The sequence below is a fragment of the Mesoplodon bidens genome, assembly GCF_964165515.1.
Source record: "Mesoplodon bidens genome assembly, chromosome: 14".
NCBI lineage: Eukaryota > Metazoa > Chordata > Mammalia > Artiodactyla > Ziphiidae > Mesoplodon > Mesoplodon bidens.
Window position 1 is genome coordinate 69,931,712 of NC_138170.1, and position 27,602 is coordinate 69,959,313.

The 27,602-nt window shown below is 36.6% G+C and overlaps 1 protein-coding gene across 11 annotated transcripts in view; it reads right to left on the bottom strand.

The window, feature by feature from the left end:
* NCOA1 (nuclear receptor coactivator 1) overlaps positions 1–27,602 on the bottom strand; it is a 264,180-nt gene that overhangs the window by 56,364 nt on the left and 180,214 nt on the right. For all 11 annotated transcript variants that reach the window (XM_081254782.1, XM_081254783.1, XM_081254773.1 and 8 more), the window contains 7 exons: positions 26,463–26,640; positions 24,327–24,506; positions 22,940–23,035; positions 17,546–17,686; positions 10,587–10,734; positions 7,954–9,274; positions 4,699–4,879 (listed from right to left, as the gene is read on the bottom strand). In XM_081254782.1, coding sequence (XP_081110908.1) covers positions 4,699–4,879; positions 7,954–9,274; positions 10,587–10,734; positions 17,546–17,686; positions 22,940–23,035; positions 24,327–24,506; positions 26,463–26,640 — 2,245 coding nt within the window. The remainder of the gene's footprint in view (positions 1–4,698; positions 4,880–7,953; positions 9,275–10,586; positions 10,735–17,545; positions 17,687–22,939; positions 23,036–24,326; positions 24,507–26,462; positions 26,641–27,602) is intronic.

Here is a 27,602-nt window from a genome sequence, read left to right on the forward strand (position 1 = left end):
ACTGGATAACTTTGGGCAAGTTTTTGTTTGTGTGTTTTCTTTTCTTTCTCTGGAACTTATGACCTTAGTTTCCTCATATGTAAATAGATCTAAGGAAAATTTCTGGTTCAATGTGAAATATATCATCTATATTTTATTTGATGTGTAAAATTATCACTGAAACAAAAGAAATTAAAAGGGGAAAACAGGTATACAGCTGAAGGAGAGGCAAAAGAAGCAGCATGGCAGCTGACTAGAAAAATGAAGAATTTCTGGAAGATAAAACAGTTGGAAAGATAAAACTGATGGTGAAACTGACCTAAACTAAAAACCTTACATCAGAACAAAGAGGAGATTTTCCAAAAAGGGGGTTTTTCTCAGAAGAACACTAGAACAACTCCAGGTTCAGTGGTCATTCGAGCGTGTAAAGGAACAGGCCATGGGTGATTGCTGGGATAATTAAAGGACAACTGAACAGCTGTCACCAGGCCCTGCTCTGAATGCAGCTGACTCTGGCATCTGCCCATGGGATTAAAGTGGTGAGTACATGACTCAGTGTGGGAGTTCTGCCCAGGGAATCTCCCAAAGTGGGTGTGAGGGCTGCCACGAGGGATTTCCCCATCACCAACCCCCACTCCTTCACAACGACAACTAAGAATCAGGGCCTCTATAATCAGAAGCTACATTCACTGCCAGAGCAAAAGGCCTCTCACTTTAGCTAAAGAAACACTCTAGCTACCAAGATGTTTCATTCTAGGTCTTTTTCAGTATATATGGACAGACAGCCCTGATTTACCAAACATTCAAGGAAAGTCAACAGCAGAAAAGAAAGATAGCAAATTTGACAAAGAAAGAAAGAAACTTTGAAGGAAAAAGGGTCGTTACAGAAAATAGATGAGCCCTAAAGTAATACGCTAAATTTATCATCACACAGATTTAAAAGTCTATGAAAAAAAATTTCTAAAAACGTGATCACCACAATTAAAAGAACTCAATAGATTGACTGAAGAGCAGGATGGATATGGTTGAAGATTCAGTTTTGATCCAGAAAATCTGACCCATAGACTCTCTCAGAATACAGTGCAAAGTATGACAGAAAAGATAAGTGACATGGCAGATAGATCCAGAAGTTCTAACAGATATATCTTAGGTGGTGAAATACTACGATAATTAAACTGTCCTATGTGAGACCTTTGGGCACAAGGTCAAGACATGGAATCAGCTACTGGATAATGGACTCTGGCTCTAGTGAAAGGTGTTGGTGGGCAGTGTAGATGCTAGAGGGGGCAGAGAATCAGAGGCTGTTCTCTTCCCTTTATAAGCTATCATATTTTTGTCCTCATCTTTTTTTTTTTCTTTCATTTTTCTTCTCCAGTCTTTTGTTATCTTTTCCTTTCTCCTGCCCAACTTGTTTCCTTAGCCTTATGCCTCTTGAAACCTTTTTTCTTGTCGGTATGGAAACTTTGTAAACACTGTCTGCAGCTATCACCCTCCCCTCATTTACCTCAATTTCTTCCCCTCTATGCTTCTGGCCTTCAGCAATACTACAGCACAGGGTTTAACAGATTCTGGCCTATTTACAAACTTTTATACATGGAGCTGTATTCAGGGGAGGAAATCTCAAGAAAGAAAAAAGAGCTATTTGCCTCAAGACAGATTATAAATGAAAAACACTCTACTTTCACAGACTTGTAGAGCTAGAAGACACCTTCTATTTTTTAAAAATTAATTAATTTATTTATTTTTGGCTGTGTTGGGTCTTGCTGCACACGGCCCTCTCTAGTTGCAGCGAACAGGGACTACTCTTCCTAGAGGTGTGCGGGCTTCTCACTGTGGTGGCTTCTTGTGTTGCAGAGCACAGGCTCTCGGTGCACGGGCTTCAGTAGTTGTGGCACACAGGCTCAGTAGTTGTGGAGCACGGGCTTAGTAGCTCCGCGCCATGTGGGATCTTCCCAGACCAGGGCTTGAACCCATGTCCCCTGAATTGGCAGGTGGGTTATTAACCACTGCGCCACCAGGTAAGTCCCCCTACTATTTTTATTAACTTTAATTTTCATCAAATTAACACATATACATAAATTTAAAAGTCAGGACCAAAAGGCCTATTATGAATAAAAGCAATTTCCTGTCTTGCCCCTTCCGATCCTTTAATTATTCCCCTTTCAACAGAGGCAACCATCCACAACTTGGGTAGCTGTTTTCTTTAGCATTTGCCTAATTATTTCTAAAATATCTCCATTTCAGATTTCTGACTCCCCATCATGACAGACGAGGTTTTAGTTCTCTCACATCACCTCTCTCATTACCTCCCGTGCCCTCAATTCCCTAACAGAGATCACAGTTCTTTATAAAATAAAAAGTTAATATTTAGATTCTTACGACTACACAAATATTACTCCCTGCTAAGTCATGTCGTGTACTATGTTCAAACACCCTTTCTTATATCATGATTTCTTTTTTCTGGAGTTAACAATTATCTTAGTTTGTTTCATTTTCCTGCTTTTCTAGGAGAATTTTTTCGATGCTTCCACATTTTTGACATAAATCTATCATTAATATTTCCTATAAACTCAAAGAGATAAATCTAATTTCCCCCTTGGAGGCCGCCTTTCCAGAGGACTCGGGCCCCCTGCTCCAGTCAACACTGGTTGTTCTCTAATCTTGCTGATCATTCCTAGACTTCCCTTCAGATCCTCTGTTTCTCCTGGACCCTGTTTTTCTTTTTTGGTTTTCTCCCTGTTCGCTGAAGTATATCTTCTAGGACCTGTCAAACAAACAAAAAAAGAGCATGCAAAGGAAGTATACAATGAGTGTATGGACTAAAAAATTTTTGAAAAGATATTTCATCCATGAATAACATGGGAAGAAAAAAAGGGACAAAAAGCAAGAAAGAATTTTTGGAAATTAGATATCCAAAATTTTTTAATTGCAAGAGAAATATTAGAAAATAAAGCTGAGAAAAGCTGTCAGAAAGAACAAAAAGACCAAAAGACATATAGAAAGCAGGGAAGAAAAAGTTAAGTTCGACCTTGTTTTGTTTGCTCTCTTTCAAGTTACAGACTTCCTTCAAAGTCCTGATTATCTTTGTCTGTGTCTATTCTATACAGACACAGTGTTCTAAAACACTGACTGGTTAGGCTCAGTGTGAGGCTTGTGTCTGCTGGTAGCCTTCACTGTTGGATGCTTTTGCATTTTAGGATGACCTTTGCATTTTAGGGATTTCCCCATACATACCAATATTCAGACATCTTCTTTCTGGCCATTTGGTATCTCCTGAGATAACCCCTCCAGTCTCCCACATTGGAAGGGGAAGGACGAGGATGAAACCAATCAATATTCAGACTTTCATTTTATCTCCTCTTAGCCTTACACCTCATTGTTTCCCAACTGTGCCAGATATCCCAGAGTCTGGAATCTCTATTTCAATTAGAAGACTTCTGAAGTTGTTTCATCTAACTCTTATTTTGCAGATAAAGCGAATGAGACTCAGAAAATTCATGTGCTTAAGGTATTACCGTTAATAAACAGGAAATATGAGACTTGAACCTAGGCTCCCGCTCTCATCTAGTGTTCTGGTCAGCTGAAAAACTGCTTCCAAAAATGTCAGAGATGACTTGAGATTTTTCTTTCCAGATGTCTGGAAATCTTGGTAAGCTTTTGGGAATTGTGTCATGCCAGCTAAAAGCTGTAGTCAGAAATAAACAAGGCCCACATCTGGTCCCATTAGAAGAGGGACAGGCAAATTTTGAAAGTGAGCTGGTTAGTTTCCTTTACTTTCAAGGTCACACAATGGAATTATCACCACTATTTTTTTCAACTTCAAAATCTGATGGGTGAAAACTATCTTCATGAATTGGAAGTATACTATTCAAAGTGTCTCTTAAGTAGGAGAATGCTAACATGGGCTAGAGGAGTCATGACCTATTTCAACATAGATATCTCCTAAACAGTGCCCCATGAAAAACTCATTTGTGGGGTAACATGTATTACTTGAGAAAAGGAATTCCAAAATCAAGAAAAGTTTGGAAAATGCTGGATTAAAGAAATCTTTAAATTAAATTTAAATCTAACTTGTAAGACAGGCTACAAGGATGTATTGTACAACATGGGGATATACAGTCAATATTCTGTAATAATTGTAAATGGAGTGTAAACTTTAGAAATTGTATAAAATTTTGTTTTAAATTAAAGAACAATAAACTGGCACAAAGATAAAGCAAACAATTTTTAAAATATATAAACTAGTTCATCTAACACAGGACTTCCTAAAACCTTTGATATGCACTGTGGAATTTTAATAGAGGAATGGTGTATTATGTCACGTAGCATTTGCCCAGTGTATGTTAGCACAAAATCCTTTTTTTCATAGGACTAGTGTTCAAGGAATACACTTTGGGAAACATAATCTGATTCAATATTATATTTCTGAAAGTCCTACTATGGAATGTTTTGGGTAAGAACACAAAATTGCTCTCCTTAACATCAACTGCTCACCTTAACATCAATTACAAAAAAGTAGAGGTTATACTATAACTTAAAATAGACATGATGAGTGAAGTTCATATGTCTGAAAGTAACTGTGTATTACTAATAGTGGCATTAATGAAAAGATATTTCACTCTCAACAAACAAAAGGTCTGTGCAATAATGATGAGAGACAAAGCACTAATCCGTATTATCATTAAACATTTAAAATGAAGTTCTGTCCCCAACACATACTATTCAGCCTAGAAGTGGGTCTGGCAGTGGTGGTCTGAAGTGCAGCTGGCAGGATCTCCGATTTGATGGCTACAGTGGTGACCGCACCATCCATCCTCTCTGTCTCACATAAGCCTGGCAACTGTGCTGCCTTCTCCAGCGTGGGTAGTAACTGATCAAACTGGTCAAGGTCAGCTGTAAACTAAGAACGGAAACCAAAGTTAGAGGAAATATATTCTACACTTCCACCTGAAACACTGTAGAAAACAAGTTGTTCCTTTATATGAATTGAGTGTGACTATGAGAGAATGAAGAAAGAAGAAATAATTAGAAAGATTGGGGTCTCAATGAAATAACAGGACCTAACACTGGAACAAAATGTGGACGCTTATGATAGTAATATACTACAGGATATAAGATAACATACACATAGTGTTTATCTACTATATCTTGGTATAAAATGTATGCACTGGAAAAAGACTGAACTGGAAAGAAATATCGAGAGTACTGTGTTACGACGATAGCATCATGGGTGATTATCTTGTCATATTTTTCAAAATTTAAAAAAATGGCTTACTTTATAATGGTGCAAAACATACACTGTTTTTTTAAATAATTTTAAAAAGTTTGGGGAAGTTTTTAATACATATTAGCTTGAAAGATCCCAGAAAGGTCACTTCCCACTTAAGGGCTTACTAGAATAAGAAACATATCTTCTAGCATAGGTAGGGAGTTCCTACATCTGTCTGTGGCTATGCACAGGAGAAAACTGACCTTTATTTCACAGTGTCATTCCACTATGGTTACCTTAAGATAATTCATCAACATAAAATGTCTACCTGTTTGGGTTTCATTATTTACTTCAACAAAAATTTCTTTCTAGATTGTGTAACAGAATTACATGTATGTATTTTTTTTTTTTTTTTTTTTTTTGTGGTACGCGGGCCTCTCACTGTTGTGGCCTCTCCCGTTGCAGAGTACAGGCTCCGGACGTGCAGGCTCAGCGGCCATGGCTCACGGGCCCAGCTGCTCCGCAGCATGTGGGATCTTCCCAGACCGGGGCACGAACCTGTGTCCCCTGCATCGGCAGACGGACTCTCAACCACTGCGCCACCAGGGAAGCCCAATGTATGTAGTTTTTAAAAGTGTGGCTTCTTTCACTTAACGTTACATTTCTGAAGTTTAGACACCTTGTCGCAAGTAGCAGTAGATCACTTTGTTTTTGTTGCTGAATAGTATCTCATTGTATGAATATGCTACAATATATTTATCAATTCTACTGTAATGGATTTGGGAGTTTTTCTGGGTTTTGGCTAATACAAGTTAAACTACAATGACTATTTTTGAACATGTCTTTTGTGGCACGTGCAGAAAGTACTAACAATAAAGGAAAAAACTGACAAATTGGACTACGTTAAAATGAAGAACTTCACTCCCAACAAAAAGCACCATTAAGAGAAAGAAAAGGCAAGGCACAACATAGAGAAGATATCCGCAAATATATAAACAATAAAGGACTCACCCAAAATGCATAAAGAACTCTTACAGGTCAATAGGAAAAATATAACATATTGGGAAAATGGGCAAAACACTGGAACAGGCTATTTACAAAAGAAGAAATCCAAATGACCAATAAATGTTTACCAGGGAAAGGCAAATGAAAACTACGAAATATCACTACACAGACCCCAGAACAGCTAAAATTTAAAAGATTGACAACAGCAAGTATTAACAAGGACATGGAACAACTAGAAGGAATTCTCACACACTAGGAAAACTGGCATTATCTACTAAAGATGAACACATACATATTTTACGATCTTGCAATTCCACTCCCAGGTATAAACTCAGCAGAAATACATGTACATGTGCACTAAAACAGATGTGCCAAGATTGTACACAATGGTGTTTTCTTATAAAGCTGTTACTTTTAAAGTTAATTTGAAAGCCTGAGAGTTTTAACATAGTTATTATTTAAAGCTGTTTTTCAGCTTAGAAACACAGCACTAGTTTAGTTGTACCAAGAGGCAGCCTTCTCAAAGAGCACACATGTAAAGAAATAACCCAAACAGTGTTATAGTAAATAGAGACAATACAGAGCACTATGAGAGTGGAGAGGAAGGGAATGTTTAACTAAGGCTACTGGGGAAGGCTTCACAGAAATGATGTCTGGATTGTTTGTGAAGGAGGAGTAGAAGTTCAGCAGACATAGAAAGGAGAGCAAGGCAGAAGATGCTTAGAAGAGACATGGCTTATCCCAGGAATGGCAAGGGCTTCCATGTGCCTAGAATGCAGTATGCCTGAGGGAAGAGAGAGACTTCTGTGAGATGAGGGCAGAAAACAGAGCTGACTCAAGAAACTGCAGGACCTATACGTACTAAGTGTGAATCTTGATTCACAATGAAGAGTCTTATTAATAAACTGCTTTGTGAATACATTTTCAGCTATTTCATGTATGTCTATATTCTGTCTAAATAATGTGTAAGCTCCTAGCAGGGAGGAATCACATTTTCTGTTTTTCTTAAATTCCTTCAGAGTCCACAGCAATTATTCAATAAATGAAGCTGCCTATTACTTTTCACTCCACGCCCTACCCCCAGCCTAAACACAGAGGTTCCTGATCCATAACAATTTATGCAAAGGTTTATTTGTATTTACTTTTGTTTCAGGGCATGTTATATACCCTACTACCCAGAATACTCAAAGTCCCTATTCTGATGGGGGTTGTGGATTGAGGGCAGTTAGAATCAGACGAGAAGGAAAAAGACTTTTAAAAATGCTTCAAAGGAAATTAAATAGCAAAGCAAGCCAGACTAGGCAGCTTTGTCCACCTCCTCACATTTCTCTCTCATTTCATTTACATCAGAGGTTCCCAAACGTAGTTACATATCAGAGTTCTCTGGGGAGTGTCTTTAAAATACAGGTTTCTAGGTTCTATTCTGAAAGAGTTAGATTTAATAGGTGGGAAGATGGGAGGAGGGGGCAGGGAAGGTATTTTTTTAAACCTCCAAAGATGTGAACTCTGATTTTATAGAAAGAAAGAAACATCTACTTTCTTAGAAGGCCACATTAATATTGTCACCCTCTAAGATTCCAAAGAGAACTTTTCAGGGCATCCCGTAATTTCTCAACCATCGAAACTAACCTTTTAACATATGCCCAAGGGATAGGCAAAAACATAGCCTGAATCCAAATATGGTCTATGGATGGAATAAAATAAATGAAAAGAAAAAAATAACTAGGAATGTTCATTCTGTGAAGCAAGGAATTACCTACCTGGCTCTGTGACTCCAGTTTAATCTCCTCAGGAGCAGGTTTGGTCATTGGGGCTGGATTTGTGTTACAAGGATCCATCTGTTCTTTCTTTTCCACCTTCACCTTTACATCATCCAGGCTCAGGTTTGGAGTGGACCTTAAATCTTTCTCATCTTTATCTAAAAGGTAGCGTAGGAGCTGATGGTCTTTTGATTCTTTTTTCTTTGAAGCATCCAGTTCCAGCTTTATATTGGAGTTCCCTTGTACCTGTCCAGTCACTGCCACAGAAGTAGATGCACTGTCCTTTTTATCAGGCTCCACAGACAAAGTTGTGATATCCGAGGGGCTACCCTCCTGTAAGAGCCGGTGTAGGATTTTGTGCCGCTCTGTCAGTGAGCTATGAGAGGAAGGGCAAGAACCACTTGAAGAGCTAGCAGAGGCAGAGCTGGGAGTACCTGTGCAGGACAGTACCTCTTTGCAACTTGTGTCTATATCAGCATGCCGTAACTGCTGCTCTGCAGTTGTTGTCAAAAGCTGCACTAGTTTGTGACTGGTTTGAGAGTATTTATTGTCTCCATCCGAGAGTCTGTCACTGTTATGCAGAAGCCCAGAATCCAGAGGTTTGCCATCATTAGAGCTGTTGTCAGACTGAATCATTTCATTTAAAATGGATGCGATCTCTTTATTATCTTTGGATTCAGCTTTTGCTGGCTGTATATTTAATCTGTTAGGTGAATTCTGTGAGCTCATCTGCCTGAGGACTGGAGAACTGGCAGAGAAGCCAACAGAGTTATTGGGTCCTTCATTCATACCCTGTAAAGGTGTTACTGGGATGTTTGAATAAGATCGGTTACTATTATTACAGGCAGTACTTGTCATGCTAACGGGGGAGCTTAATGTCGGAATATTAGGAGGAAATGAATTGTTTGGCATCCTGGGCCTTGTTGCCAATCCAGAACTAACTTGTCTCCTTGGAGACATGAACTGTGCAAGGGATATTCCTGTACCTTCCATAGGAGAATTATTGAGGTTTAAAGACGGATTAGTGCTCTGGGAACTGGCCTGTCCCTGGTTTAAGGCAACACTGGCTACAATCTGATTTCCAGGTGAGCATCCAAAACTCCCTTGGCTGTTGCTAGAATTACTATGACTGCTGCTATGAAGGTCTGAGCTCTGTTGGCGGTTTACTCTGGTGGATACCACGTTGTTGTTGGATGGTGGCAATGGAGCTGAACGGGCCGCGCCGTGAGCTGGAGAGATACTAGGATTGACGGAAGGGTTTACCCGGGGAATTGACATTCCAGGATTAGTGTCCTCTTGAGGAGAAAGACCACTGTGTTCCCTAGAGGAGGAAAAGACATTCAAAGATCTTCACTGTTTTCCATTATAATATTTTTATGATGCATATTATAAAACAAGACCATTAATCTCACTAATGTAGCAAACTATCAAGTAAAAAGCTTCTGTATCACTTTAAACTAAGAAAAGCAGTGGACTGTTAGTACTACTGTGAAATATTAGCATCACTTAATAGGCAATAGTGCTTAAGACCCTGTAAATATGATAATGGTTTCAGTTAAATGGGAGAGAAACCTTTCTTGGCCTTGGAAAAAAATCCAGTATATGTACTCTTAAACTTTTCAAAATTTCATATAAATAATTAACACTACATAAGACTTTTAGTTAAAAGAGAAACTTTTCACACCTCTCTGGTTACAAAGTATTTATTTATGACTCCCTTGTTACAGCTTTTAAGTATTTCAACTCCAAAGAGGAAGACTGGATAAGGAAAATACTGTGTCACTGATGTAAAAATTAAAAAGGGTGACAAGCAGACATAGCAGATGTTCTGAAAGAGAAATCACAATATGAAAAAAAGAACTGTGCTAATTCCACTCACAAGCATAAATTAAACTAAAATTAGAAAATGCAGAATACTGAATTCAGATTTTCATCAAGTTCTTTACTCAAATCCATAATTACGACAACAGATTTGTGACTGGTATTACCATGTTCCCATAAGCAAATATATCAGATGAGAGAAAGATGAAGTGAGGGAAAATGTCTTTGCTTTTGTTTAATGCTAAATTTTAAATAGTTGTAAATGTGGGATTTTGAATAATTCATAGGATAAAAGAATGGTTTCATGAATTTACCATATATAATAGTGCAAAACATATTTTGAGAGGAGAACAAATTAGAGGCAATGACATTCAAAAAATCTCAAGTGGATAGTTTAATAATTTGTAGTTTGATAAACTGTCAACTTGAACTCAGGAGCCACTGAGTTTTGCCCTAATGAAAATAAAGCACTTTTAAAATTAAAAAATAACAATACTAATAAACTCAAATCTTTTATAAGACCATAAGTTCACATATGGAAAGTTGGAAATTCTTAGCCTCATTTTTGGTTTTTACCCCTTAAGCATATATTCAGCCACACCTTTCCTGTCTCCCTTTTTAAACAACAAAGCTATTGTTAGGCGACGGAACTATAAAACTCAGTATGGATATATTAACTATATACTCATCATGCTAGTTTAATGCCTAATTTAAAATTTGTTTTCTCGCCATCAAGAATATAAAACTTTTTTCTCTAAGAAGAGATATGTGAACTGACTTATTTCATATGAAGCTCTCCAAATAAGTAGTACCTGTCGATGATATGAATTCCCATGATGAAAGGTTGCATGTCTGGACTTTGAGGGTAGCAAAGTTTACACTTGGTGTGGGCGCTAAGCATTGTCCCATCATTCAATATGAATCTATAGGATGGGCTGGAGGCAGTGCCACGAGTCATCACTGTTTCAAACAAAAGAGAAACCTAGTTAAAATTCTGACACTTATACTTTGGGCAAAGGAGAGTTACCAAGCCTTATTTCTACCTAGAACTTCATTTAAATGCCCTTCTAACTGCTGCCTGCTCAGACTCAAAATACAGTCAGATAAAGCAGATATCTGAGGGGGAAAAATGATTCTGGGTGAAATATACAATCTGATGACAAGTTTTAATTTAGTCCTACTTGAATGGGTACCTCCTCACAGAAGTTATGATTATGAAGAAACCACAAACCACAAAAAATCAACCTTAATCTTTCCCTATAATGGGGCAGCTCCTTAAATTTATTAAGTGTTCATTAAAAATACCAAGAAGTAATTTTCTCCCCTCTCATTCTCAGTATTATCTCTAACAAGCTCTCCCCCAACCTTTGGCTGGCTGATTTTTAAAAAGAGCTTTATTGAGATATCATTAATATACTATAAAATTCACCCTCTGAGTTTTGATTAGTTTGCAGAGCTCTTTAACTGAAATTCAAATTTAATTTTTCACTCAGGAATGTGAATTGATAAGGTCCCCACTTGTCAAATTATTATAGTCATATATATTATTTTTGATGTTGAGTTTAGTTTAGTAAGCAAATTAAGATAAAGCCACTGATTACTAATATAAAATAAAAACTAGGTTAAAGTAGTCAAATCACTGTATAAACAACACAATTTACTTTTGTCTTAAAGCTTTATTAACAACAGATAAAATTCTAACTCTACTGGTAAATATTTATGAAATATGTAAAGGCTCTACCAGACTACTAAGTAAGAAAATGTCACTGATGTTTCAGTAATACAATAGAATTCTTTTTAAAGAAAGATTTAGTAGGTAGACTCAGCTATACCAAGGTTAAAAATCATATCCACTGAAATACAAGGGTTACTACCACAAATGACTATTATAATTTAGCCTGTAATAAATGTTAGTCCTATTTTTCAAAGACATTTCAGAAAGGGCTTCAGTCACACTTTAAAGACATATGAGAAAGACAAAATGACCAACTGATAAATAATTTTTGAAGCTACATATTACTTTAAGTAAAGAGAAGGCAGGCTCTACTTTATTGCCATGGGTATACCACATAAACTGAAGAGGGCATAATCTGCTGTAAATCTATGCCATAAATCTCCCAAAGTACCAAAACCAGGATATAAAGTTAATTTCAAGGATTCCTTACCCACTTGGCAATTTCAGCCAAATCACTGGCACATTTACCAAATATAACACATGGAGAAATTTAGTATCTAGTGAAATAATAAATGATGAAAAAGTCTTTAATGAAAACTGATAATTTCTGTGTAAGGATATAAGTTAAATGTTTGCTCTGACAAAACCTTAAAAAATATTAACAATTCCCAACTGTTAATATCTTCTGATAATGTATTTTAGAAAACACAACTACAACAAAAAAGTGGCACTTTAAGATAAATTATTAACCTGGGATAATGAGAAAGCTACAGATATATAAATGGCCAGATAAGACACAGAATATATTTCACGTTATTTTGCTTATGCCATTTTTGTCTATTTTTTCATCACACTTTATTGCGCTTTAGGATCATTCTGCTGGAAAACATTCTCTGGCTCTTCACCACTGGGCTGGCTGTCCAATATGGTAGTCATCAGCCACTTTCATAATGTGGCAAATTGATGTGGCAAATTAAATTTAAAATTAAAAGAAATTTAAAATTCAGTGCCTTAGTCTCACTAGCCACATTTCAAGTACTCAATAGCTGCATGTGGCTAGTGGCTACCATATTGGACAGTACAGCTCCATACAATCTGATTTCATTTTGCATTTCCAATCTTATTTTTCATTGTTTCATAAACATTTCTTCTATATCTCTTTGAATAGGAGATAGAAAACCTTTTATACACTTATTTTTCTTCTTCAGGTAGAATAAACCTAAGGGCTAGTCCTGTGTTCCACTCTTATTTTCCACTCTCCATTGAAATTGTACGATGCTTTTAAAGTGAAGAACTAGAAACTCAGGCTAACATGGGAATATTAAGATACTGTGGTTTACAGAACCATCAATAGTCCTTTGGTAATTATGCTGCCTTAACTTGGAGGACTACATCTAAACTAGTGAAAATTCCAAAATTGGGGAATCCCTTCTAACTTAATACAGGAAATTACTACACTTTCAGTTTTGAAGTTAGGTTATTTATTTTCGATAATAAGGTGTGGAATAAGACTCAGCACAAGGAAGGCAGCACAGGTCAATGAAAAGAATAAAAGCCTAGGAATCAGATTTAGGTTTGAACTCTGACTTTGTCATTTACAAGTTTAGGACTTAATAATGCAAATTAACCTTTGCCCATTGTCACTAAAATGGAGCCAGTTTATTGTGAGATAATATCTAGCACGGAACCTGGTACATAGCAGGTACTGAATGAATATTTCCTGAATAAATACCAGAGAAAAGACAAACTACAAATAAACAGCTTCCAAAGTACCTATGTCCTGAGTCATACTCACTCACATTCAGCCAATCCCCAGATACCATTTATACTAATAGCTTCAACCCTACCTAACAATCTAATATTCTTAATTAAGATATGAGTATGGGAGCCATAATTCTTTACAGAACTGGTTGGTTACACATCTGTTCTACACACCAACTTTTCCCCATAAGAAAGATCTGTGCCTGAACAAAACTGTTTGGAATTTCATTTGATCACAGGTCCTGACCTTGTTTTCTCATTTAGTTTTACCAGGTTTTGTTTCCTGATTTAGTTTGGCCAGGTTTTGATCTCTGACTCCTGTGTCCATTTCTAAACTTTTTAGAACACTTAGCGAGGAGGGAAGTTATTGATGTGGTAGTATTGCCACCCCAGAAACTCTTCAAAGAACCTTTAAAAGGGCAAAATCGTTCTTGCTTTTGTCCCCCCAGAGTAGGCCTCAACAGAGCCAGGAAACAGAGCAAAGGAAACTGTTTTCTCTGGTCATGGCAGCTATAGAAGTAGAGCTATTTGGGCTTTTGACTCCACCTAATTTGGTGCTGAGATAACCTCAACAAGCATGCCTTACTGATGTTAACCAACTGGGCAGGTTTAAAACGTATGGCAGGGTACTACAGATCAATGCTGTAAGAGATTTCTCTTTCTTTTTGATATTTCCCTAGATATATGCAGAAAAATGCAATTTAAAAATTGTTACTAAGATAAAGAAAAAAAATTACCCCTAGATGCTCTAAGATTTTCAGTCACCAATGTGTAAACTCTATTCAGTATACCAAAATTTCTAAAAAAGGAAAATAAACTCATATTTTGAATATTTTTAATAAAGTTAGACAAAAAAAAAAGATTTTCAGTTAACTCTGTTATACAGAACATGGACATTCTGGTTAATCATTCATATGGGAACTTATGTTTTATAGCAACACTTCCAAACTTATTGATACTACAAACTCCTTCCAACTGTCTCATGATTTTTTTTAATGAAAATAACTTTATTTTGTGATTATAAAGTTAACAGAGAAATGAACAAAGAGTAAGTAAAGATAAACTTGGATAATCCCACCACTCAGAGATAACCACTGTTAACATTTTGTTAGTCTTCTAATATTGGATAAATAGATATACAAGAATGAGATCTTACTATATATGCCATGCTTTCTTAGCCTACTTTTTAATGTAACAATGTATCATGGACATCTTTCAAAGAGAAGAAATGATCCATTATATTACATTACATTATTGATAATAGGTAAATAGAACTTTCATAAAACTTTTCTAGGCTATCTAGCCCAGCATTTCCCATGACTACTACTCTCCTCAAGTGCTAATAGATGTGCTACAGGAAAAAGTATTCTGAGGAAAAATAAGTCTGGGTAACAAAGTCAAACATGAACCTTTATTGTAGAACCTCCCAGAAACTTAAATACCTTAAATATGTCTTATGAATCCCCAAAAGTGGAGACTGAAATATTTCCCATATTTAATTCAGCATGAAACATCATTTCCTAGTTATAGCTATTAATATCTTGTGGAACCTATGTTTATGTTTTCCAAACTTTTCTGTAATAAAACATCTTAGACTATAGACTCTGGTTCAGTAGTGTGGGTGGAGTCCAGAAATCTGGTTTAACAACTGCCCAAAATGAATCTTATCAGGGACGTTAGGGAAGCATTTAACCTAGACTTTTCTCTAAAAGAATGATTCTGAATTTGAACAGAACTTAGGAAGCTTTTCTAAACTATATACCTTTATGATCTTCCTCCCAGTTTAAAAAGTTCCTCAGGTGGTCCTGATACCCATTTCCCCCCCAGTCTCAATGGATAACCACTGCTTTAATCTAGTTCATCCTGAATGCTTCCACAATATTCTTTGGCTGAAATGTGTTTTCAAATTTGATTCTGGAAAATAAAATGGTCAATACCCTTTAAAAGCAGTCTGTGAGCTGTCTGTCAAAAGCAGCTGAAAAACTAAACTAAGAACTTAAATCTTTTTTTTTTCACACAAATACTAACGTTTAATCTCGTTTTCAAAGTCCAAGAATGAAAACTTGCAATTAACCACTGAGCAAGCCACATATTTAGGTAATATTTCTTAAAAAGTAAGAACTTAAATTTTTAATGCATATTAGGATTTTATACCAGCTGCTGCCTTCAAAAGGTAAGTTCAAGGCAGGAAAAAAGACAGATGGATTACAAATTTTCTTGCCTAAATATCAATTACTATAGAGGTTTTACATTTTAAAAGTTTTACACAAAATCAAGGATATAGTGGCATAATTTGTTTCATTCTTTCACACTGTCCCTCAGTGCAGAGGCAGCAAGGAAACTGCAAATGCTATTTACATCTCTTTCCATTCTTGATAGACCAGTGGTTCTCAAACTTGATGTTGAATATAACTTGACTGCTGAATATAACATATAAGAAAAAGATGTGCTCGATTCATGAACACTGTTTGCCAAGTTGTCCAGAATCTCCAAAACACTAGAATCAGTCATGTGAATTCTGGGCAATTTAATTCTGAGAAAAAAGTTATTTCTATTGAGGAATTTTTTTTTCTAAAAAAAGTACAAGAAAAGGACATTAAGACATGAGTAATGGAGAAGAGGTGTTGAATTATATTTCTTTACATTTCTCTCTAAATTGTTTCACTTCATATGTTAATGATAGGTTAGTTACTTATTATACTTTAATCAGTCTATTTTATAGAGAATTCCAATGGTTTAGAAACATATACTTTAAACCACGGCTCAATCACGTCTATGGGCAGCCTAGACATTTGGACAATGAGACAATAATCTACACCTGCTTTGCCTTGGCCAAAATGTATATAAATTATAGGCAAATAAAATTGAAAGTCTTTTAAGGAAAGCCTTGGAAGGTTCAACTTACAAAGTCAAGGCAAAAATCAAAGAGAAGAGTATCATATACTGCAGCATTTTAGGCAATGAGTGAAGACAGTGCTCTGAGTCTCCCATTTATGCAAAAGTCAAGTGCTATTGCTGGTAGAGCGAGTCACAAAGTTTGCAACCAGTGGATGGCATTAACTGCTTTCTGTAATGGTTTCCAAACCTGACTGCACTTCAGGATTGCCTGGGGAACTTCTTGGTCATATCCACTGAAATACCATCTTTGGGGATGGTAACAGTCTAGTAAGAGGCCAACTGAAGAACCATTAGTCTGTAGGAAGCTGTCCCAGAAGTAAACAGACTAGTGAGATTCATACAGATGGCTTCCTGAAAAAAAAAAAAAATCAAGCTGCTTCCTTCACATACCATTAGGAAGCAGCTGACCTAAAATGGAATGAATGGAAAATCATCTGTAAACTTAAGAAACCTAACGGGAAAATGTTAAAATTAAGAAAGGTGATGGAATAATGAAAAATATTTTTTAAATTGTTTTTCAGGAATAGCCATACAAAGAGTCTCTTTCCAGACAAACTATTTACTTAGAGATTACAGAATAAATTACACTGGGAAAGGTGTATTAGGCTACCATAATTACATGACAATATTTTAAAATATATCAAAACCCCTTATATCTGAATCTTTACAAACTTTCTGGCCTTCACTCTCAGTTAATTTTCCCTATCTTTCCTAAAATACTGTTAAGTTCCTTAAGGGCAGGGAATATACTTGTTTCATAATCCCATAGTACTTACTATGACACAGCAGTTGTTCAATTATTAATTAATAATTTCATGTGACATATTTTTAACTTGAAACTTCAACCTGAGTCAGGTACTGTAACAGTCATGAAGTAAACATGCATGATATAGATTTGTATTATCTAGAAGCCCTCTGACATGCCTGTTCTGCTGGGAGTGATCGTCAAAAGCCAGACAAAAATATCACTTCCTCTCTAAAGCCATCCCTGATTGTCCAAGTCAGAATTAATTTTTTTCCTTCTTTTGTTATACCTCTTTTATAGCCCAGGCCACACTGATCTTTAAAACTGTCATATATCCTCCTAACAGATTTTGAGCTCCTGGAGGGCAAAACCCTGCTTTGTCATCACTGAATCCCTGGCACCTTACATAGTGTTCTGTGTATGTGAGGAACTTGATACGTGTCTGCTGAATGAATGAATGAATGAATGAATGAGTGACCACCACATGATATCCTGTTTTTTATAATGTGCATCCCAAAATTCAGGATCCACTCATGAATTACTTTGCTTACCCGCTTCTTCCTTCCTAAAACTGATTATTGCAAAAACTGTAATTTGGAAAGAATACTTATCAAGCCATAAATTCTATATAAATTATTCAATATTAATAAAGAGCAAGGTTAATGAAAACAGCTGAGAGAGAAAAACCTTACCTTCTTGAAATAGTTGTCTGGCATAAGATGGCTCTCTGCCTTGAGGTTGGAAAAAAGCATAAATGCACTTCCTCACTAAATCTTCCCAGCCGGTTCTGCCGGCAGCTCTCAGGGAACTAGTATCAATAGAGATGATTTTACCTATACAAAGAATGAAAGTTTACATTTATGAGAGCCTCCTGATACAAGTCATTCATGTTTCAAAACTAACAACTGCATCGAAAAAATATTCTGCCACCTCTCCAATGTTTAATGGACAAAAGCACTATTAATTTTTATAACATATGGTAATGGAATATATCAGTGACATGATAATACAAAATTGTTTTTGCCTTGGAGTGCGTTATATTATATCCTAAAATTCAATACCAATCAAGTGGTAAAGTCATATCATAAAGACCTGAAGCTGCAGAGACTAATGTAGGTCAAACTCCTCTGGCTTGCTCGTTGGATCCTGCTCTCTACATATACTAATGTTTGGATCACTTATTGGGGATGGGAGGCAGAGATGAAATATATTATTTTGGTTTAAGTTAATTTCCAATAATTAAGTGAAGAGAATATGAGAAAGTAAGGAAGCCTTTCCTTTCCTACCTCCTCTTGGGCTATAGACAATATTGCATTTAAGAATAAAGACTGAAGGCAAAAAAAGGACAATCAGAAAAAGACAAGTGAGAACATTAAGATCTGCTAGGCATTCTGCAAACAGAACATACGCTTTATAAAATTTAGTGGCGATTTGACATTGTTATCACATTTGAATAAGTTTCCTAAATGACTATGGAAGAATTCAGGCAAATTATTTCTTAATCAGGAGCCAATTAATCCAGTTTGTGATTATTCAGATCTGTTTTATTTTATTTTTTATGCAATCTTATATTCACACAAAGTAATATTGGTAAGATATATATATATGTATGTGTGTGTGTGTGTATATATATATATATAAATTAAGAAATAGATTAATAAGATGAAAATTTACAAAGCCCCATCCAACTTCAAAACTTGAACATTACCAATATCATCAAGATTATTCAATTATGTGTGTACTCCTCACTTGTCACATCCCTCTGTCTTTATATTCTCCTGTCTATCTAGATTGTTCCCAGTTTTTTGTCATTACAATCAATACTGCTAGGAATATCTTCACATTTTCCATAGTGCATGTGTGTAAGAGTTTCTCTAGAGTACATATGTAGGAAGAGAACTGTTGAGACACAGGTTATGTGAATGTTCAACTTTATAATACTGAACTGTTTTCCAGACTCTTATATAAGAGTTACTGTTAGTCCAACATCCATTCCATCACTTGGTACTGTTGGGCTTCTTTATTTTTTACAATTAGTAGTTGAAAAATGGTTATGGTCTAACTTTGTATTTCCCTGATTAATGAGGTTGAACATTTTTCATGTTTATTCACCACTCAAGTTTCCTCTTCTGTGAATGCCTGGTTGTCTTTTCCTCATCTTCCCTTTTTTCACACAATCAACTCAAATCTATTGCACTGTTTGTGCCTCTTCATTTTAACTAATCCTTTCCTTATATATTTCTCTTGGTTTGTTTACAAATAAAGTATTTATTAGACCTCTTTAACGTAGGGTCTTGAATCTAATATAACCAAGTATGTCTGATCAGGTTGTCACCCAAGTCTTGGCATAAATGTAGAAAGAAAATAAATTAAAACTTAAATGAGGGAATTTTTGTAATTTTAGAACAGCTCGGGGAAAACCTGATGAACACTGTGATCGAAACTACAGATAATTTCAGATTTTCTAAGAGTTTTAATCATTCAATCTTTGTCTCATCACATAAGAGACTAAGAGTTCGTTATAGCAGAGAATCCACTATTATATAATCTTCAAATGCAATAATACTCCTCATATGCAGTGACTAAGTGAGGCATGTGTGTTTGTGTTTATGTGTTCAAGGTCAGTATTAACCCACATGAGAGCAAGGACGTCTGTAATTGTGGGACTGGAGGGGAGAAAGTGATTAAATTATCAGTAATGGTAACAAATGATCAGTAATGCAATGAGTATCTTAGGAGAGAATCATAAATAGGTTGATTTAGAATACTTCTCCTTGCTAGAGGAAAGTTTCACCAACCAACCAACCAAATAAACCACTGTTCAACATTTCCTGGTAGAAAACTTCTTTTTGTTTAAGGGACATGAACCACTCCATGTAGAGTTGAAAGCACTTACTAAAACTTAAGGAATTAAATATCTAATACTTACGGTAGCTAGTTTATTATTTTTTATCTAAATCAACTCTATGATATGATGCTAATTTTACATTTTAAGAATACTTCAGGGAAGCAGCCGCATAGCAGCAGGAGATCAGCTCCGTGCTTTGTGACCACCTAGAGGGGTGGGGTAGGGAGGGTAGGGAGGGTGGGAGGGAGGGAGATGCCAGAGGGAACAGATATGGGGACATATGTACATGTATAACTGATTCACTTTGTTATACAGCAGAAACTAACACACCATTGTAAAGCAATTATACTCTAATCAAGATGTTAAAAAAAAAAGAATACTTCATATTTTTCTGGCATCTTTCTATTTTCTTTATATTTTCTCTGGTATCTTTTGTGTAAGAAGTGTGTGCAGTACAGTGATGCCCTTTAAATTGTGCGTCGCTGGAAGGCAATGCAATATAAAGAAAGAGTTCTATATTAGGGCCTAAAGATGTCTGCCCTCAGCAATTAGCTGCCTGGTTTTAGAAAAGTCACCATTCCCTCATTTATAAAATGGACAGGCTAGATTCTGTAATCTCTGAGGTTCCCTCTAGATTTATAATTACTTTATGATCCAGAGCTTAATTTTTTAATTTTTATAAATTTATTCTAAAATCAAGTGTATCTAAGATTTTAATGCTGGGTGCTTGGTCAGAAACAAAACTATCAGTTATAACATTGTTCCTATGGAAAAGTACAGTCTTCTTTAAAACAATCTAATTTAGGATTCAATTTATAGAAATGCAATATGAGGAAAAGCTGAAATATACTGTTCCTAAATTATCCTTATAATTTTTAGGCCTCCCTTGTCTCCCACATTTATTCTGTGGCCTAACCATCACCCCTTTCCAACAGGCTTTTATTCTGCTATCTCTCGAACCCTTGTTTGGTTTTACTGACACAAAAGACCAGCTATATTTTTTTTTTTTTTTTTTTTTTTTCTTTTTGCGGTATGCGGGCCTCTCACTGTTGTGGCCTCTCCCGTTGCGGAGCACAGGCTCCGGATGCGCAGGCCCAGCGGCCATGACTCACGGGCCCAGCCGCTCCGCGGCATATGGGATCCTCCCAGACCGGGGCACGAACCCGTATCCCCTGCATCGGCAGGCGGACTCTCAACCACTGCGCCACCAGGGAGGCCCCAGCTATATTTTTTAATAGACCCTATTTTTCCTTCATGCAATAATATTTTGGATTTTCAGTAAGGGTTTATTAAATTTTTCCAGTGTTGTTCATCGGTGGAAAGTGGAAAGGAACATGTACATGGTAGACTCAAAAAGTGAATGAATAAAGGTATGGGAATTGATCATTACTACCCTTAGATGCTGTAATTGTTGCTGTAAGGGTAGTAATTGATCATTACTGTAATAGATGCTGTAAGGGTAGTAATTGATCATTACTACCCTTAGATATCAAGCTCCTAGACATTCTCTTTGTTGTATTCTATTGGGTTGGCCAAAAAGTGCGTTCGGGTTTTTCTGTAAGATGTAACGGAAAACCTGAACAAACTTTTTGGCCAAACCAATATTTTCTGCCCTAATTTATCCCCACCTACTCTTTTTTTTTTTTTTTTTTCCGTACGCGGGCCTCTCACTGCTGTGGCCTCTCCCGTTGCGGAGCACAGGCTCCGGACGCGCAGGCTCAGCGGCCATGGCTCACGAGCCCAGCCGCTCCGCGGCATGTGGGATCTTCCCGGACCGGGGCACGAACCCGCGTCCCCTGCATCGGCAGGCGGACTCTCAACCACTGCACCACCAGGGAAGCCCCCCCACCTACTCTTTAGTAAGAGCAGTTGGGAGTTTATCTTTAAGAACACAAGAATAAAGCACACAATACAGGAATATTAGATTTCTGGGACTAAAAAATTAATAAAATATTGTAACAGGATCTTGTAAACAATGGTAAAGTGAAAAAGTACATTAAAACTAAACTTTCACAAAGAATAAAATTTAGTAGAAATGATTTTTTAAATCTTGGTCTGCTAAAAAATCTATCTATAGTATCTATCTCTATTTTAAGACTAGAGTGGTAAGTAACACATATACAATTCTGATTGATGTAAAAGTATGAAAACCCAACATGACAAAGTGAAGATAAGATTAAACAATATAGGGGAATTCCCTGGTGGTACAGGGGTTAAGGCTCTGCACTTCCACTGCAGGGGGCACGGGTTTGATCCCTGGTCAGGGAACTGAGATCCTGTATGCCGTGTGGTGCAGCCAAAAAGTTTTTTAAATTTAAGAAATTTAAAAAATTAACAAAAAAGATTAAGCAGTATATGAGAAATACTTTATAAATTATAAAGAACAGTAACAATTTGTTTTTGCTGAAAATCAAATCTGAAGTAGGCCTTTAAAAAGAAGGGCTTAGTTTCAGGTACGCTCACTATTACTCACTTTGTGGCTCTACTGCCTTTCTTCCAGTTCTAACATACTCCTCTGTCTTAGGGCTTTTTGCAGCTCTGTCTCCTCAGTCAGGAGCACCCATTCTGCACCATGCCCCACGCCCAACGCGCCCTTCCAACACACACACTTTGCACAGCTGGCACAGCCTCATCCTTTGGAGCCTACGGGCGCGATATCAGCTCGACAGGCCTTCTGTTAACCAGCTAATTTAAAAATAGGACCTCCCTATTAGTTTCCCTTATACCATTTCACACCTTTTCCATCAAAAAAGTACAAATCTGTTATTATATCATTGCTTTTTGCTCAATCAGGTACACCCTGAGCAATCACACATAGTGACAGACACTTCTAGGAATTCAATCAGTATGTGCTGAATAAATTTAAAGACAAAGAATAAAGGCAAAACGAAATAGCCTGACGTATTTATGCACAGTATTGAAACCACTTCTTTGTATCTGTTTATAAACAAATACATTAATATCTACATTGCCAAATTTCTTTCCATAGATTATGAAAAATAACTTATAATCAGAATATAGATATGTGCATAATTACAAATAATGTTCTCCCAGCACCCTGCCATAACAATGATGACAGTATCTAAAATGCACAGAATCAAGACCACATTGGAAATGTTTTCTGTACAGGACTAGTGAACAGAAGCTGAACAGCAGAGAACAGAGGGACACAATTAGTTTTAAGGGCATAGTCACATCATTAATACTGAGAGAACATTCTGAATTTTGCAGCTAGTACCTGTAGTATCTTGCTTGGTCATAAAGGATTCTACACCCGTAATAGCTGGAGGCCGAGGTAATCTCCGTGCAATACAAATCAAACATGACTGGAAATCTGCCCAAAACAAGAAGGGGAAATTGAAGGAAAGAGGGTAGAAAGTGGTTCACATCTACCACCTGCCATTAATGGTTTTTATAAAAACAGTACATGTTATATGATCTGACACAATATTGGAGTCACTCTGATCTAACAGTATAATATTAGAAATAAAATTGCTCGCAACTAAAAACTGGCAGCTCCAGATAGAGATCTAGTTAGAATAAATTATCCCTTCCCATTGAATGTTCTTACATAAACTAGAGGAGACTGATGCATCTCAAGTACTTGGATGATAACAACTTGAAGAAGTAGTTTTGGCTACATTTAAGCAACATAGTGGTTTATAAAATACAGTTTTTTAGTCCGTTTCCTATATTCATTAATGGCTACAAAGATTATTCCTATAACCACTGTGCAGAGAATAATTTATCATATGAAAAAAACATTTAGTTGTTTCTGAAGAAGCATTATTTTGCCCTTGACAGAGGACTTCTATGTTTTTAGGATCTGTAATTTTTTTTGCAAGTCCCATTTCCAAATTTTTTAAAGAGGTTACACGCAATATCACACAACTAACTAAATAAGAATTTCAGTCATATAAGACAGGCTTGCATGTGTATTTTGTAAAAAGTCCCCAGTTGATTGTGGCACCCATTCTGTGGTGAGACCCACTACATACACGGCCTCTTTTGCATCTGACTGACTTCTCGGCTGCTACCTTCCCTAGTCCTTACTCCAATTTCCAATTTGTGGTGTTCTTAACTTAGCTCAGTTTAAGCTTGCATGGAAAACTCATCCACTGTAACAAATTTAACTAATACCATGTTCATACCCTGTTCATATTAGAGCTTCAGCAGTGTTTTCATCTGTTCATAAGCTTTCTCCTTATAAATTACCTTGTATGGCCTCAAAAATACTAACTCTATTCTCCAGTGTTCCATATACTCTAAGCTTGAAACTTTCTAAAAATCAGAGCTGTTCAACAGCCTGCTGCATCTGGTACATTTCCAACTGGCAGCAGTTAGTTACAGCTCTTATTTCTAGGCAGCAAGTTGGTTTGAATTTGACATTTTAGTGGGAATGTCAGCTTAAAACTGAGGATTTGGGGGCATTTTAAATGGGTAATTCTAGATGTTAGCAATTTTTTTCTTAAGTATTAAGAAATACAGAGCAAATTGAATAGCCACTATGATATATAATAACCAAAAATACTATCTGAAGAAGGCAGTTTATAATCAATTTCCTCTCTGTTCCTAAAACCATGGAAAAAGCAGTCAAACAGCTTAAAATCACCCTTTGTTTTTACCTTCTCCATCCTCTTGAATTGATTTTGGCTGTGACACAGTGAAACACTGCATTACTTCATACCGCTGGCAAGCTTCCTGGTTCTCGGTGCCTGGCTCATCTGGAGGGTGAATTAGCATCCTGCAGTTAAAGGTATGGCTATTTCGTCGTGTTGCCTCTTGAGGCCAAGGAACTCCATTTACTGTGAAAGAAAGATTGATTATGCCTGTGAAAAAGGTGAAAAAGTACAAACTCTGAAGATACAAAAGACATACCTTTACTCATCTGCTTAATTAGCTACTCAGATTAAAAGACAGACTTCCTCAGATCCAACATTATCCTGAGGGAATAGGATACTTATCTTCCTTAGCAAGGCTAAATGTTTACCAATTAGAAAAATGTAAAATTTGCAAGAAATTGTATAGGATTTCCTCCCTCAAAGATAAGGTCTTACAAATAACCTTAATTCACTAACAGCTTTTATAAACAGATAAAGACAAAATTAAAAGTTAATAGCTTTAAAAAGTTAATAGCTTATTGCTCTTTTGCTCAGAATTTTACAGCAGTTAATTAATGAGCTTTTCCACTTGTTTCCTGTTATACCCTGGCAATGAAAAAAATGATTGAAAATCACAGGTCTGTTGTTAGGCAAGGGTTTTAACCTGGTAGGCATGGATGCTTAAGGATGGCTTGTGTGTGTGTGCACCCTTTTGGTTGGAGGCGTCCAAGTTTTTCATATGAGCCTGTGACTCAAAAAAAATATTTAGAATAGACAGAGACCAATCTTGGTTTCTTAAATCATTTTTTCTTGCTCTTTATTTTATTTGCACAGTCTGCATGCTACAATGCCTTGAATATAGTGGGTAATCATTACATAAAAATGACTGTTAAAACAGAAATGTTACCTGATTCAGTATAAGAAAAGTGAATTCAGTTATAGAGAAGATAACTGTACATTTCAAGTGAGAATCACTGTGTGGCGGGTCACCATTTCCCAGTTACAATGTTATATTCAAACCATGGTGGCAGTCAGAGGGGTTTTTCAGCTATTCTCTCCCCATTCCCAACAGATTTCTTACCAGAGCCTCACCGTTGAACCTCCTTCCTTTTTACTATCTCATCACTCTATAACTGTTAGAGGAAATCATGGAAACAAACCTATACTGGAGTACGGAGTCTTGGTTCGTCTTTGAACTAGCTCTGAGTTTTGGGTTAATGGCTTAATCTTCGCCTTGTCTTTAAAATAAAGGAATCCACTGTATTATCTCCAAAGTCACTTACACTCTAAAATTCTATAACACATTAAGACTCCTTGGTAACTCAAGTATCAAACTAGCGATTTTAAGAGGAACAAATTGTTTCAGGCTTCCAGTTACCATAAACACATACTACTCTTTTCAAAGAAGAAATAGCCTTCCACTTCATCGAGTGAACAACACAGAAAATTAAGAGCTATGGATAACATTTTATTTGCATGTTTCGTTGAGTTACATAGGATTTCTAGCCAAGACTCTCCCCCAACTTTTGGAGCACATACAGGCTAAAGACTAGGCACATGGCTTAGTGAATAGAACACAAGCCGGAAATCAGGCCCCATCCATACTCTCAGCTAGGCTCCTTTAGCAGTGAACAACCCATCCAACCATACTTAGAACTACTGAGTTGAAACCACTCACATCCAAAAATGTTAATTTTAATAAGTATGTAATATGAAGGGTATTCCTTCCTCCCTCCTTACCCTCTTTCCTCTCTCCCTCCCTTCCTCCCTCCTTCCTTTTCTTTTCTTTGAGCAAGGTGGTAGGATACATTATATACATTTGTCTCTTCCTTGTACATAATTAAAATGGAAAACAAAGGGAATTCCAAGCAGAAGCTTCTTGTGGCAAGACAACTAACTGCTCTGCCTCCTAACACTGTCACATAATTGTGGCATAATCTAGAGGAAGAGGGTAAAAGGAATGCTCTCTATCAGCTATTTGATGACACTCCTCCATATTTAATCTCAGGCTGAAATTAAATTTTAAAATATTTTTAGTACGTTATTATATATATTAGGATAATACTATATATTATAAATATAATAATAATATATTATATATATTATGTGAAGGGAAGCTATAGAGAGTTCATATTCTTTTAAAAAACACATTTCTTTTACCTAACGATTTTGGTAGCAGATTCTTCACAAATTCCGCATGATCACCCACATGCAGTATGCTGTAGACACTGGTATTCATTAATTCCTCCTGATTGTAACCCAAGTAGCTGGTCACATTTTCTGACACAAATACAATTCTCCCTTCACAGTTCACAACAAAGAAAAATCCATCCAAAGCCTGCAAAGCCAAAAAAACGATTAAGAGGTTATGGGGTTAAAAGAGAGAAGAAAAATACACATATACATTTCTCTACTGAAAAAGAGATGGGAAATATATGCCAACTTAAAAAACGGGGCACTGAATAGAAGATTTAACATTGCATGTTCTCTGTGGAGGGAACAGGATTTTTAAACAGACTGTACACTCATGTTTCAAGTAGGCATCAATGAATATGTCAAACGTCTTCCTTGGAAAGAAATTTTATGGCAGCAAATGTGAAGTAAATGACTGACCCATTCAGTCAGTCATAAACATCTCTAAACTGTAAGCTAAGACCTGGTGTCTACCCTCAAGGAACTTGCAGTGGGGAGAGAGACATAAGCATAATAAAACACCAGTGAGAAATACAGTATCAGAGCCATACACAGACTACTCTGTGAGCACAAAGAAGGATACTTATTTGAGGTCGAGGTGGGCAGCAAAGAAAGGCTCCTTACAGACCCTGATCTGAGCTATAAAAGGCATAGTGGAAGAGGGGAGGAGGAATGAGGCAAGAACATTCTAGGCAGAGGAGAGAACATGGCACATAATGGAACAAAAAAGCCATTTGGAGCTGCTGGAGCACAAGGCACAGGCAGGCAGTGAGTCTGGAGAGGTGGACAGGAGCCAAATCACAGAGGACCTTCTATGCACTGCGATGGAGCCAGAGACCTCCAAAAGAAGATGTACATGCCCCAAGGGGACATAATATCCACAGGGGTGCAGGGAAAAGAAGTCGGAATCTCTATTTATAGCATAATCTAAAACATAAGGGAGAAATTAAGCTTAATTAACATATCAACAACCTGGTGCCTCACTCAGTCTAGTCACATATCACAAACCACGGAATCTGAGAGAAGATCCAGAATGCAGAGGTTGACAGCGGTACCTTATTTATAATCTTTCTGTTTATCACAACATATTACAGTTTACTTGCTATA